The sequence below is a fragment of the Oncorhynchus tshawytscha genome, linkage group LG16, assembly GCF_018296145.1.
Source record: "Oncorhynchus tshawytscha isolate Ot180627B linkage group LG16, Otsh_v2.0, whole genome shotgun sequence".
In the NCBI taxonomy this organism is placed as follows: Eukaryota; Metazoa; Chordata; class Actinopteri; order Salmoniformes; family Salmonidae; genus Oncorhynchus; species Oncorhynchus tshawytscha.
This window is the reverse complement of record NC_056444.1, coordinates 70,894,876-70,909,379: the sequence shown is the minus strand read 5'-3', so window position 1 is coordinate 70,909,379 and position 14,504 is coordinate 70,894,876. Positions and strand designations below refer to the sequence as shown.

Sequence of the window (14,504 nt, the reverse complement as noted above, 5' to 3'; positions counted from 1 at the left end):
TTACATACACATAGGTTGGAGTCATTAAAACGCGTTTTCAACCACTCCACAAATTTCTTGTTAACAAACTATAGTTTTGGCCAGTCGGTTAGGACATCTACTTTGTGCATGACACAATTCTTCCAACAATTGTTTACAGACAGATTATTTCACTTATAATTCACTGTATCACAATTCCAGTGGGTCAGAACTTTACATGCACTAAGTTACTGTGCCTTTAAACAGCTTGGAAAATTCCAGAAAATTGTGTCGTGGCTTTAGAAGCTTTTGATAGGCTAATTGACATCATTTGAGTCAGTTGGAACTGTACCTGTGGCTGTATTTCAAGGCCTACCTTCAAACGCAGTGCCTCTTTGCGTGACATAATGAGAAAATCAAAAGAAATCAGCCACGACCTCAGGGGGAAAAAAAATGTAGACCACAAGTCCGGTTCATCCTTGGGAGCAATTTCCAAACGCCTGAAGGTACCACATTCATCTGTACAAACAATAGTAAGCAAGTATAAACACCATAGCCGCGCAGCCGTCATACCTCTCAGGAAGGAGACGCCTTCTGTCTCATATAGATTATTGTACTTTGGTGCAAAAAGTGCAAATCAATCCCAGAACAACAGCAAAGGACCTTGTGAAGATGCCAGAGGAAACGAGTACAAAAGTATCTATATCCACAGTAAAAAGAGTCCTATACTGACATAACCTAAAGGTCCGCTTTGCAAGGAAGAAGCCACTGCTCCAAAACCACCATTAAAAAAAGGGGACATAGGGACAAAGATTGTACTTTTTGGAGAAATGTCCTCTGGTCTGATGAAACAAAAATAGAACTGTTGGCCATAATGACCATTGTTATGTTTGGAGGAAAAAGGGGGAGGCTTGCAAGCCAAAGAACACCATCCCAACCTTGAAGAACGGGGGTGGCAGAATCATGTTGTGGGGGTGCTTGCTGCAGGAGGGACTGGTGAACTTCACAAAATAGATGGCATCACGAGGAGGAAAAGTATATGGATATATTGAAGCAACATCTCAAGACATCAGTCAGGAAATTAAAGCTTGGTCGCAAATGGGTCTTCAATGGACAATAACCCCAAGCATACTTCCAAAGCTGTGGCAAAATGGCTTAAGGACAACAAAGTGAAGGTATTACAGTGGCCATCACAAGGCCCTGACCTCAATCCTATAGAAAATGTGTGGGCAGAACTGAAAAAGTGTGTACAAGCAAAGAGGCCTACAAACCTGACTCAGTTACAACAGCTCTGTCAGGAGGATTGGGCCAATATTCACCCAATTTATTGTGGGAAGCTTGTGGAAGGCTACCTGACTCATTTGACCCAAGTTAAACATTTTAAAGGCAATGCTACCAAATACTAATTGAGTGTATATAAACTTTTGACCCACTGGGAATGTGATGAAATAAATAATAGCTGAAATACATAATTAACTCTCCTATTATCCTGATACTTCACATTCTTAAAATAAAGTGGTGATCCTATCATGGAATCCAATCCGGCTGCACGCGTGCGCCATCGTGCATAAGTATGCATTTTGCACCCCCCATCAATCGTGATCCTGATGCGCAGGTTAAAATATATCAAAACAAACTCTGAACCAATTATATTCATTTGGGGACAGGTCAAAAAACATTAAATATTTATGTCAATTTAGATGGCTAGCTTGCACTTGCTAGCAAATTTGTCCTATTTAGCTAGCTTGCTGTTGCTAGCTAATTTGTCCTGGGATATAAACATTTAGTTGATATTTTACCTGAAATGCACAAGGTCCTCTACTCCGCCAATTAATCTACACATAACGATCAACCGACTCGTTTCTAGTCATTTCTCCTCCTTCCAGGCTTTTTCTTCCCTTGACTTTATATTGTGATTGGCAACTTTAATAAATTCGGTTCATTACCGCCACTGACCTCGTTTGTCTTTCAGTCACCCGCGTGGGTATAACCAATGAGATGGCACGTGCCATCTGCTTCTATAAACCAATGCGGAGATTGAAGATGCAGGATTTGCAGAGCGATCTGCGTCACAAATAGAACTGACTTCTGTTTTAGGCCTCGGCAACGCAGATGCTCGTTGGCGCGCGCATAATTATTGAATAATATAGATTTCTACATTTATTTTGCAGCGCATGCAACAAGCGGTGTAGTCAGCCTGTAAGACTGTCTCCTGTATTTGTTCACCTTGGTCATTAACATGAACTAAATTTTGTCTCCACCTCTTTCAGCTAAAAACTGTACCAAACCCATAGGAGGGGCAAACATGGTATTGTCAGATGCTTTCATCACGCAAGAGACATTTGTAGATGGCGCAAATGTCACTTTTCAGTGTGCAATTGGATATGCCAGTACAGGATGGTCTCCGTCAGTCACCTGTACTGCTGGCGTGTGGAGTGAAGTGAAACTGAAATGCGAAAGTAATATTATCGTCTATTTATTTTTGTTCTGGAAAGTTGTGCCATATTCTTGTAAATATTTCCAGTTTTTACTTACCCACTCGAAACTTGATATATTCATTTCCCATCCTTAAATCTAATTGAAATACTAGCCTGGAATTCGGACCTGTTTTGTGCAAAAATTCAACTCTTTCTCACTCTGTCATTTTGAAAGTCTGACTGGTTTTCTCTCTGGTTGTTTCAGGGAAGTCGTGTGGCAACCCAGGAGAAGTGATGAACGGCCAGTTTAATATCTCTGGGGGGACCTTGTTTGGAGACCAGGCAGTTGCTACCTGTAATACTGGGTCAGTGCTTTCTTGAGTCTTAGATGTAATTCAATTTGTATTTTTTTTAGAATTAACATGTCAACATTTTCACAAAGCTGTTCATTTGTTGGCCTAATTTAGTGATTTTTCCAAATAGGCCTTAATCAAACTTCCCCTCCCTAAAAGCTAAACAAAAAGTAATTCAATTTCAGGTGTATTATCTGTTATTACTATTTTGATCAGAGCTGTGAACAGTCTCTGTTGTAACCCTTACTATCCTGAAAGCAAAGTTGTAAAGTGTCTCGTATTGTCTAATCTTTCTATATTTCAGCTATGTGCTTGTGGGCAGCGGTGTAAGGACCTGTATGGCTGGAGGCTGGGATGGCAGAGTTCCTGTATGTGAAGGTTGGTAATCTGAAGGAGCATGTCAAGTGAAAATAACATTAACAGTTCTGTGCATGTGCCTGAATCATCTCTTCATAACTGCTGTTGTGCTCTAATCTGCAGTGGTGAAGTGTGGAAAGCCCCCAAACATTGTCAACGGTGGGCCTGTTGTCCCACCTGATGATACGTATGACTATGGAAGTGTCGTGCAATATGACTGTGAGAAGGATTACACTCTGGTTGGAACTAAATACATAACCTGCAGTGAGAATGGAGAATTCCAGCCAGCTCCACCTGCGTGTAAAAGTATGTTGAAAGCTTTCCTTTTCCCCTGTTTTTATAAGTATGATTGTTAACAAAACAATAATGAACTGCTTACACCAGGGGTGTCAAACTCACTCCATGGAGGGCCTAGTGTCTACTGGTTTCTCCTTTCAATTAAGATGAGCAGATGAGGGGGACTTCCTTACTAACTAGTGACCTTAATTCATCAATCAAGTACAAGGGAGGAGAACCCGCAGACATTCAGCCTCCCATGGAATGAGTTTGACACAAGTTGCTTACACTGATAAAATCTATTTGGGCTTCCACTTTTTTCCTCCACCACACAGTCATGATCAAGTTCCAGATGACCTCCTCTGAAAGATAAATGTGTAAATATCACAGTATCTAGCTTAATAAAATCAAACATTATCACAGATGTGCATGAGACAGGCAAGCAGTCTAAAGCATGTTTAATGTGTAGGCCTAATCTAATAATCATGATGCAACATTGAGCTCAGAGGAAGTAGGTTTCAATAGAATCTACACTATTTCATAGATAATGATTAGTTGCGTTATTCATAAATGGGTGATTATAACAACATTGTTTATTGCTTCAAGTAGTCTAAAACCAATAAATAATATACTTTTGTCATGTTGTTCACCTCAAAACAGCAGCTAATGACATCTCTTTGTTTACGTCTGCAGTGGTGTCATGTCCTCCTCCTGTTGTTGAGAATGGTGTTCGGATTGACGGCCGTCCCCCCTATACGTACATGTCTTTTGTGACGTATAGGTGTAATGCTGGATATGAGATGGAGGGACAAGCCAGTCTGACCTGTAAAATAGAAGGCTGGTCAGCTCCTTACCCAACATGCAAAGGTAAGACTGATTTCACTGTTTGTTATTTAACACACTTTAGCCTAATATTTTAGCTCCGATATTTTGCATCATTTGGTGTTTATGACGAGAAGACCAATGTGTCGACAAACTGTCTTTTTTTTATGGAACTGACCTCTACTCATATAAACACATTGAGGTGTTTTTGATAATAAAAGATGGTACATGTGTTAGTGTTCATGGTAGTTGTTGTTTTTCTCCATATGCATGCCTGTGCATAGCAACCTCTGGTATTTATTTTCCCTTATTACACTTTATTTGTGATGGACTAGCTATTGGGTCCAACACCATTCTACTCCTTGGACCACACTGGCTCATTAAAGCATTTAAGAGATCATAACAGTAAAGTGTTATGACAGACCGGACAAGAATAGTTAGTGGCCTAATTACAGTTGAAGTCGGAAGTTTACATACACATAGGTTGGAGTCATTAAAACGCGTTTTCAACCACTCCACAAATTTCTTGTTAACAAACTATAGTTTTGGCCAGTCGGTTAGGACATCTACTTTGTGCATGACACAATTCTTCCAACAATTGTTTTCAGATTATTTCACTTATAATTCACTATCACAATCCCAGTGGGTCAGAACTTTACATGCGCTAAGTTTACTCTGCCATGTCAATTGAAGGTGTACCTGTGGCTGTATTTCAAGGCCTACCTTCAAACTCAGTGCCTCTTTGCTTGACATCATGGGAAAATCAAAAGAAATCAGCCAAGACCTCAGAAAAAAAAATGTAGACCACAAGTCTGGTTCATCCTTAGGAGCAATTTCCAAACACCACGTTCATCTGTACAAACAATAGTAAGCAAGTATAAACACCATAGCCGCGCAGCCGTCATACCGCTCAGGAAGGAGACGCCTTCTGTCTCGTATAGATGATTGTACTTTGGTGCAAAAAGTGCAAATCAATCTCAGAACAACAGCAAAGGACCTTGTGAAGATGCCAGAGGAAACGAGTACAAAAGTATCTATATCCACAGTAAAACGAGTCCTATACTGACATAACCCAAAAGTCCGCTTTGCAAGGAAGAAGCCACTGCTCCAAAACCACCATTAAAAAAAGTGGACATGGGGACAAAGATTGTATTTTTGGAGAAATGTCCTCTGGTCTGATGAAACAAAAATAGAACTGTTTGGCCATAATGACTATCGTTATGGAGGAGAAAGCGGAGGCTTGCAAGCCAAAGAACACCATCCCAACCGTGAAGTATGGGGGTGGCAGCATCATGTTGTGGCGGTGCTTGCTGCAGGAGGGACTGGTGAACTTCACAAAATAGATGGCATCATGAGGAGGAAAATTATGTAGATATATTGAAGCAACATCTCAAGACATCAGTCAAGAAGTTAAAGCTTGGTCGCAAATGGGTCTTCAATGGACAATAACCCCAAGCATTCTTCCAAAGTTGTGGCAAAATGGCTTAAGGACAACAAAGTCAAGGTATTACAGTGGCCATCACAAAGCCCTGACCTCAATCCCATAGAAAATTTGTGGGCAGAACTGAAAAAGCGTGTGCGAGCAAGCAGGCCTACAAACCTGACTCAGTTACACCAGCTCTGTCAGGAGGAATGAGCCAAAATTCACCCAACTTATTGTGGGAAGCTTGTGGAAGGCTACCTGACTCATTTGACCCAAGTTAAACCATTTAAAGGCAATGCTACCAAATACTAATTGAATGTATATAAACTTTTGACCCACTGGGAATGTGATGAAAGAAATAATAGCTGAAATGCATATTTCACTCTCCTATTATCCTGACACTTCACATTCTTAAAATAAAGTGGTGATCCTAATAAAGTGGTGACCTATCACTGAATCCAATCCAGCTGCACGCATACGCCATCGTGCATAAATGCATTTTGACTTCTATTTTAGGCCTTGGCAACGCAGATGCTGGTTGGCGCGTGCATAATAATTTAATAATATAGATTTCTAACTTTATTTTGCAGCGCATGCGACACAAGCGGTGGTCAGCCTGTATGACAGGGAATTTGTACTCTGATTTTAAATGTCAGAAATTGTGAACCTGAGTTTAAATGTATTGGGCTAAGGTGTATGTTAACTTCTGACTTCAACTGTATATGTAATGTCTTTATAGCCCTTTTGACTACAACAAACCCCACTACAGTGGCTACTACAAAGATATCCACAGTAAGAGCGTTTTGATAATGCTTGGCACAATTCTAATATGTTTGTTTTTTATATATAAAAAAATCACTTTGTTTATTAGGTACCACCCAGTCACGAAAAAGGATCGTTCCTATAGATAGTGAGTCACGTGGCTTGCTATATAAAGCAGGCATCGAGGCATTCGGTTACTGTTCGAATGAACATTTAGAATGGGTAAAACGAGTGACCAATGCGACTGAGCGTGGTATGATCGTCAGTGCCAGTTGCGCCGGATCCAGTATCTAAGAAACGGTAGCCGGGCTTCTCCCGCACTAGGCTTTTCACGCACAAGTGTCTAGGGTTTATCAAGAATGGTGCTACGTGCAAAAAAACATCCAGTCAGCGGCAGTCATGTGGGTGAAAACAGCTTGCTGATGAGGGAGGTTGAAGGAGAATGGCAAGAATCATGTAAGCTAACAGGCAGGCAACAAGCAAATAATGACAGTACAACAGTGGTATGTAGAATGGCATCTCGGACAGACACAAGTCATCGGTCACGGATGGGCTATTGCAGCAGGCGACCACACCAGGTCCAACTCTTATCAGCTAAAAACAAGAGGAGGCACGTGATCACCAACACTGGATAATTGAGGAGTGGAAAAACATTGCCTGGAACATGACAGTTTGTTCAGTTTACTTGAGTGGCCTGTGCAGTCCAGACCTCAACCCATTAGAGCATCTTTGGGATTAAATTAAACCGGCTGTTTGCAGCATGAATGTGCCGCCGCCCAGTCTGCAGAAACTGCGTGATGCTGTCGCTTCGTCATGGACCAACATCCCTGTGGAATTTTTCCGACACTTTGTATAATGCCCCGAATAATTCAGGCTATTCTGGAGTCAAAGGGGGGTCTGACCTGGTACTAATGGGTGTACCTAATAAACTGATATTTCCATGACTGACCAGGTGAATCCAGGTGAAAGCTATGATCACTTATTGATTTCACCTGTTAAATCCACTTCAGTGTATATGAATGGGAGGAGAACGTTTAAAGGACTTTTAAGCATTGAGACAGATTCTGTATGTGTGTCATTCAGATGGTGAATGGGCAAGGCAAAATATTTGTGCCTTTTGAATGGGGTATGGTAGTAGGTGCCAGGCGCACCATTTTGAGTGTGTCAAGAACTGCAACACGACTGTGTTTTCACACTTAACAGTTTATTTTATTTTACCTTTACTAGGCAAGTCAGTTAAGAACAAATTCTTATTTTCAATGTCGGCCTAGGAACAGTGGGTTTCCCGTGTGTAATGGTCCACCACCCAATGGACAACCAGCCAACTTGACAACTGTGGGAAGCATTGGAGTCAATATGGACCAGCATCCCTGTGGAACGCTTTCAACATGTTGTAGAACCTATGCTGATGGTTAAAGGGGGTGCGACTCAATGTTTTGTACACTTGGTGTACTGTATATCGCCGAGCAATAACTTTGCTTCTGACCCCTCATGTTCTTCTCCATAGCATTACCTAGCCTACCCGGAGAAGTCAAGTAGGAAAGCTGCCGTTAGTCAATATTACTCGCCAACGTGCAATCGTTGGACAATAAATTAGACGAGGTACGATTACGAATATCCTACCAACAGGACATAAACTGTAATATCCTATGTTTCACTAAATCGTGGCTGAATAACGACATGGATATTCAGCTAGCAGGATATACACTGCACCGGCAGGATAGAACCACACACTCCGGTAAGACGAGGGGTGGTCTGTGCATATTTGTAAACCACAGCTGGTGCAAGAAATCTAAGGAAGTCTCTAGATTTTACTCGCCTGAAGTAGAGTATATTGTGATAAGTTGCAGGCCACACTACTTGCCTAGAGAATTCTCAGCTATACTTTTCGTGGCTGTTTATTTACCACCACAAACAGATGCTGGCACTAAGACCACACTCAGTCAGCTGTATAAGGAAATAAGCAAACAGGAAACCACTCACCCAGAGGCGGCACTCCTAGTGGCCGGAGACTTTAATGCAGGGAAACTTAAATCAGTTCTACCAAATCTCTATCAATATGTTAAATGTGCAACCAGAGGGGGAAAAAAATCTAGATCACCTGTACTCTACACACAGAGACGCATACAAAGCTCTCCCTCGCCCTCCATTTGATAAATCCGACCACAACTCTATCCTCCTGCTTACAAGCAAAAATTAAAGCAGGAAGCACCTGTGACTCGGTATGTAAAAAAAGTGGTCAGATGAAGCAGATGCTAAACTACAGGACTGTTTTGCTATCACAGACTGGAACATGTTCCGGGATTCTTCAGATGACATTGAGGAATACACCACATCAGTCACTGGCTTTATCAATAAGTGCATCGAGGACTTCGTCCCCACAGTGACTGTACGTACATACCCCAACCAGAAGCCATGGATTACAGGCAACATTCACACTGAGCTAAAGGGTAGAGCTGCTGCTTTCAAGATGCGGGACTCTAATCCGGAAGCTTACAAGGAATACCACTATGCCCTGCGACAAACCATCAAACAGGCAAATCGTCAATACAGGGCTAAGATTGAATCATACTACACCGGCTCCAACACTTGTCGGATGTGGCAGGGCTTGCAAACTATTACAGGCTACGAAGGGAAGTACAGCCGTGAGCTGCCCAATGACGCAAGCCTACCAGACGAGCTAAATCACTTCTATGCTCGCTTCGAGGCAAGCAACACTGAGGCATGCATGAGAGCATCAGCTGTTCCGGACGACTGTGTGATCACGCTCTCTGTAACCGACGTGAGTATAACATACACAAGGCTGCGGGGCCAGACGGATTACCAGGATGTGTGCTCCGGGCATGTGCTGACCAACTGGCAGGTGTCTTCACTGACATTTTCAACATGTCCCTGATTGCGTCTGTAATACCAACACGTTCTAAGCAGACCACCATAGTGCCTTTGCCCAAGAACACTAAGGCAACCTGCCAAAATGACTACAGACCCGTAGCACTCAGGTCCAAAGTGCTTTGAAAGGCTGGTAATAGCTCACATCAACACCATTATCCCAGAATCCCTAGACACTCAAATTTGCATACCGCCCAAACAGATCCACAGATGATGCAATCTCTATTGCACTCCACACTGCCCTTTCCCACCTGGACAAAAGGAACAGTTATGTGAGAATGCTGTTCATTGACTACAGCTCAGCCTTCAACACCATAGTATTCTCAAAGCTCATCACTAAGCTAAGGAACCTGGGACTAAACACCTCTCTCTGCAACTGGATCCTGGACTCCCTGACGGGCCGCCCCCATGTGGTGAGGGTAGGTAGCAACACATCTGCCATGCTGATCCTCAACACTGGAGCACCCCAGAGGTGCGTGCTCAGGCTCCCTGTTTCTCCACGACTGCATGGCCAGGCACGACTCCAACACCATCAAGTTTGCAGATGACCCAACAGTGGTAGGCCTGAACAACGACGAGACAGCCTATAGGGAGGTCGTCAGAGACCTGGCCAGGTGGTGCCAGAATAACAACCTATCCTTCAACGTAACCAAGACTAAGGAGATGATTGTGGACTACAGGAAAAGGAGCACTGGGCACACCCCAATTCTCTTCGACGGGGCTGCAGTGGAGCAGGTTGAGAGCTTCAAAGACCCCAGCCACCCCAGTCATAGACTGTTCTCTCTACTACCGCATAGCAAGTGGTACCAGAGTGCCAAGTCTAGGACAAAAAGGCTGAAATGGTTTTTACCCCCAAGCCATAAGACTCCTGAACAGGCAACCAAATGTTTACCCGGACTATTTGCATTGTGTGCCTCCCCCAACCCCTCCTTTACGCTGCTGCTACGCTCTGTTTTATCATATCTGAATAGTCACTTTAACTATACATTCATGTACATACTACCTCAATTGGTCCGACCAACCAGTGCCATGCACATTGGCTAACCGGGCTATCTGCATTGTGTCCCACCATCCGCCAAACCCTCTTTTTACGCTACTGCTACTCTGTTCATCATGCACTGCTCAAAAAAATAAAGGGAACACTAAAATAACACATCCTAGATCTGAATGAATGAAATATTCTTATTAAATACTTTTTTCTTTACATAGTTGAATGTGCTGACAACAAAATCACACAAATTATTATCAATTAATCAACCCATGGAGGTCTGGATTTGGATTCACACTCAAAATTAAAGTGGAAAACCACACTACAGGCTGATCCAACTTTGATGTAATGTCCTTAAAACAAGTCAAAATGAGGCTCAGTGTGTGTGTCCTCCACGTGCCTGTATGACCTTACAATGCCTGGGCATGCTCCTGATGAGGTGGCGGATGGTCTCCTGAGGGATTTCCTCCCAGACCTGGACTAAAGCATCCGCCGACTCCTGGACAGTCTATGGTGCAATGTGGCGTTGGTGGGTGGAGCGAGACATGATGTCCCAGATGTGCTCAATTGGCTTCAGGTCTGGGGAACGGGCGGGCCAGTCCATAGCATCAATGCCTTCCTCTTGCAGGAACTGCTGACACACTCCAGCCACATGAGATCTAGCATTGTCTTCCATTAGGAGGAACCCAGGGCCAACCGCACCAGCATATGGTCTCAAGGGGTCTGAGGATCTCATCTCGGTACCTAATGGCAGTCAGGCTACCTCTGGCGAGCACATGGAGGGCTGTGCGGCCCCCTAAAGAAATGCCACCCCACACCATGACTGACCCACCGCCAAATCGATCATGCTGGAGGATGTTGCAGGCAGCAGAACGTTCTCCATGGCGTCTCCAGACTCTGTCACGTCTGTCACATGTGCTCAGTGTGAACCTGCTTTCATCTGTGAAGAGCACAGGGCGCCAGTGGCGAATTTGCCAATCTTGGTGTTCTCTGGCAATTGCCAAAAGTCCTTCACGGTGTTGGGCTGTAAGCACAACCCCCACCTGTGGACGTCGGGCCCTCATACCACCCTCATGGAGTCTGTTTCTGACCGTTTGAGCAGACACATGCACATTTGTGGCCTGCTGGAGGTCATTTTACAGGGCTGTGGCAGTGCTCCTCCTGCTCCTCCTTGCACAAAGGCGGCGGTAGCGGTCCTACTGCTGGGTTGTTGTCCTCCTACGGCCTGCTCCACGTCTCCTGATGTACTGGGCTGTCTCCTGGTAGCGCCTCTATGCTCTGGACTCTACGCTGACAGACACAGCAAACCTTGCCACAGCTCTCATTGATGTGCCATGCTGGATGAGCTGCACTACCTGAGCCACTTGTGTGGGTTGTAGACTCCGTCTCATGCTACCACTAGGGTGAAAGCACCGCCAGCATTCAAAAGTGACCAAAACATCAGCCAGGAAGCATAGGAACTGAGAAGTGGTCTGTGATCCCCACCTGCAGAACCACTCCTTTATTGGGGGTGTCTTGTTAATTGCCTATAATTTCTACCTGTTGTCTATTCCATTTGCACAACAGCATGTGGAATTTATTGTCAATTAGTGTTGCTTCCTAAGTGGACAGTTTTTGATTTCACAGAAGTGTGATTTGACTTGGAGTTACATTGTGTTGTTTAAGTGTTCCCTTTATTTTTTTGAGCAGTGTATATGCATAGTCACTTTAACCATACCTACATGTACATACTACCTCAATTAGCCTGACTAACAGGTGTCTGTATATAGCTTTGCTACTGTTATTTTCACATTTATTTTTTACTGTTTTATTTCATTACTTACCTACACACACACACACACCTTTTTTTTCGCACTGTTGATTAGAACCTGTAAGTAAGCATTTCACTGTAAGGTCTTACACCTGTTGTATTTGGCACACGTGACAAACATTCATTTGATCAGAGAGTGCCTTTTGTACAGCTGAATAACCTTCACATATTTGTTTTAGTGTTGATAGAGAGAAGATATTATGCCAACACTTTGTCACCGAACACATTAACTCATTGTATTAGCCTAATCTTAGATCCTTTGTGGTAATAGTCTGAGGCTTTTGAATGACCTTAACACCAAGTTAATGTCAGTCTCTGGCTGAGGTAAAGAATCATCATTGGTTCTGTGTGGTATACACAGCCTAGTATGCTCACTAAATTCCCCAAGTTATTTGTCTAAACTTCCATTGACACTTGAATTATACATTCAAATGTAATCTGGATGGCATCCAGTGGTAGTTTATGGTGTCTTTTCTCCATCAGACTCTCCTTCACCTGAAACAAAGGATTGATTGTGATCTGAATATATGTAACAATGTACCTGCCAAGTGGTCATGGAGAAAATCTTAACCCATATCAAATGCATGAAGTAATCCTCACTCTGTCCTCACAAACGGCTGAATCCCACCTTGAGCTATGTGAGCTCATGGCCTCTAACACGGAAATAAAGTGGTGAATGTGTTGAAATGTAACACTAGTTTCTTCACCAGCATGCCAAGCCACTAACACCACCTCGTTCTTTCACTACATTATTTGATTTGTTTTATCCAACATCCGTATTCTGTATTAGTAATTGTTAAATCTGTGTGTTCTCTCTCACTTTTATGTAATTGATCGTGTACCTGATGCCACTCATACAACCCCAGACACCAACAGTAAGCGATCACCCAGTTGCTATTCATCTTTTTGTTGTAGCTATATCATTTTCTCTTTTGATTTCAAGTCGTATTTCAGTTATTTCAGCTTCACTGTAAATTCATGTCACCTTCCTTCTGTTTGTTTATTTACAGACAATGCTGGGAAAATAGTAGGCAATGTTGGAGGTGTACTTGGTAAGTTTCAGCAGATTCTTTTAATGTTATAAAACATGTTTTATTTTTTTATAACGAGCAATGTGGATAACAATATCAGTCAAGGAAGAGACTATAGTCTATTACAGTCCAACATCAGAGGTCCCAGATGTGCTTAATGGGATTGAGATCCTGGCTCTTTGCTGGCTGTGGCAGAACACTGACATTCCTGGATTGCAGGAAATCACGCACAGAACGAGCAGTATAGCTGGTGGTTACTGGCCCAACGCTCTTAACTGCTAGGCTACTTGCCGGGGAAGTCGCTCAGGTGGTGGGCATTGGGCAAAGCTGGTGGTTTTGTGAGGGCTTGGCTACCTGGTCATCTAGAAATAGTCATGATTACTAGAGTTTTTGTGTTACAGCTCTCAGTGGCTACTCAGGAAATGTGGCCACTAAACTCAGACAGCGTTTATGAGCATACATTTTGATTTAATTTGAGATAATAAGGAAAGATGGGTGATTGAGAATTAATTAGAATAATGCAAAATGTTTATTTGGAATGGTGAGCATGATGACTTTTTGAACCTTGAACTGAAACATAATGATCTCAAACTTGGCTTCAAGCTGACATGTTGTGGCAGCTGTTCAGTGATTATATGTGTCAAAGTCCAACAGATTTATCCCGTTTGTGCTCCACAGGTCCACGTTGGTTTTGTAAAAAAAAAAAATGCTGGGCAGATGGTTATTATCAGTGTATAAAGACATTTATTTTTGGGGTGTCTTCTTTTTCAGTGCCAAGTCTTCTACTTTACCTCAGTCTCCTCCTGCTTCATTGAGAAGGAAGGAGTCACAGTAAAATGGCTGCTGTGATGTCCCCTGAATCTACCACCCTCCCAAACACCGGGAATGGTTCATATACTTTAAAAGGAATCTCTATTACACAATGATTAGAAACCTCCCGATGAAGAATGTATTGGTTCACTTCCATTTGGAAGCTTGTGCTTAAGGAGTGGCCTAACTTGATTACTTGTATGTTTCCAGTGTACTTCACAAATCACTCCTAGTCTGATCCTGATTTAACTTATTGCAACATTCTCATGTTAAAATTCACCCATATAGGGTCGCTGCTTTTCTGGGTGAACTTGCCTCACAAAGCCAATTTTGCCACCTCTGGGGGGGGGGGAGAATTGAAGGAAATCATATCTGTTAAGATAAACAAAACATTTTGTAATTTAGTTGATGCTCTTATCCAGAGCAACTTACAGTAGTGAGTGCATACATTTTCATACAAGACCCACAAGGTCTTTATATGTAAGTCATACCACCAAAGGCCACCACTGGTTTGATAGACCAGGTTGCAGATGTGTTGAACCTATCCTATAGCTCATGAACATCTGGTTCAATGAGAATCAATGGGCTTTCACCAAGTTTCGCTCTAG

General features: G+C 42.9%; 1 protein-coding gene across 1 annotated transcript in view; it reads left to right on the top strand.

The window, feature by feature from the left end:
• LOC112216263 (complement receptor type 1) overlaps nucleotides 1-14,504 on the top strand; it is a 61,751-nt gene that overhangs the window by 22,265 nt on the left and 24,982 nt on the right. The window contains exons 12-18 of the mRNA XM_042299930.1: nucleotides 2,229-2,417; nucleotides 2,641-2,740; nucleotides 3,033-3,106; nucleotides 3,209-3,391; nucleotides 4,055-4,228; nucleotides 12,922-12,930; nucleotides 13,066-13,107. Of these exons, the coding sequence (XP_042155864.1) occupies nucleotides 2,229-2,417; nucleotides 2,641-2,740; nucleotides 3,033-3,106; nucleotides 3,209-3,391; nucleotides 4,055-4,228; nucleotides 12,922-12,930; nucleotides 13,066-13,107 (771 nt within the window). The remainder of the gene's footprint in view (nucleotides 1-2,228; nucleotides 2,418-2,640; nucleotides 2,741-3,032; nucleotides 3,107-3,208; nucleotides 3,392-4,054; nucleotides 4,229-12,921; nucleotides 12,931-13,065; nucleotides 13,108-14,504) is intronic.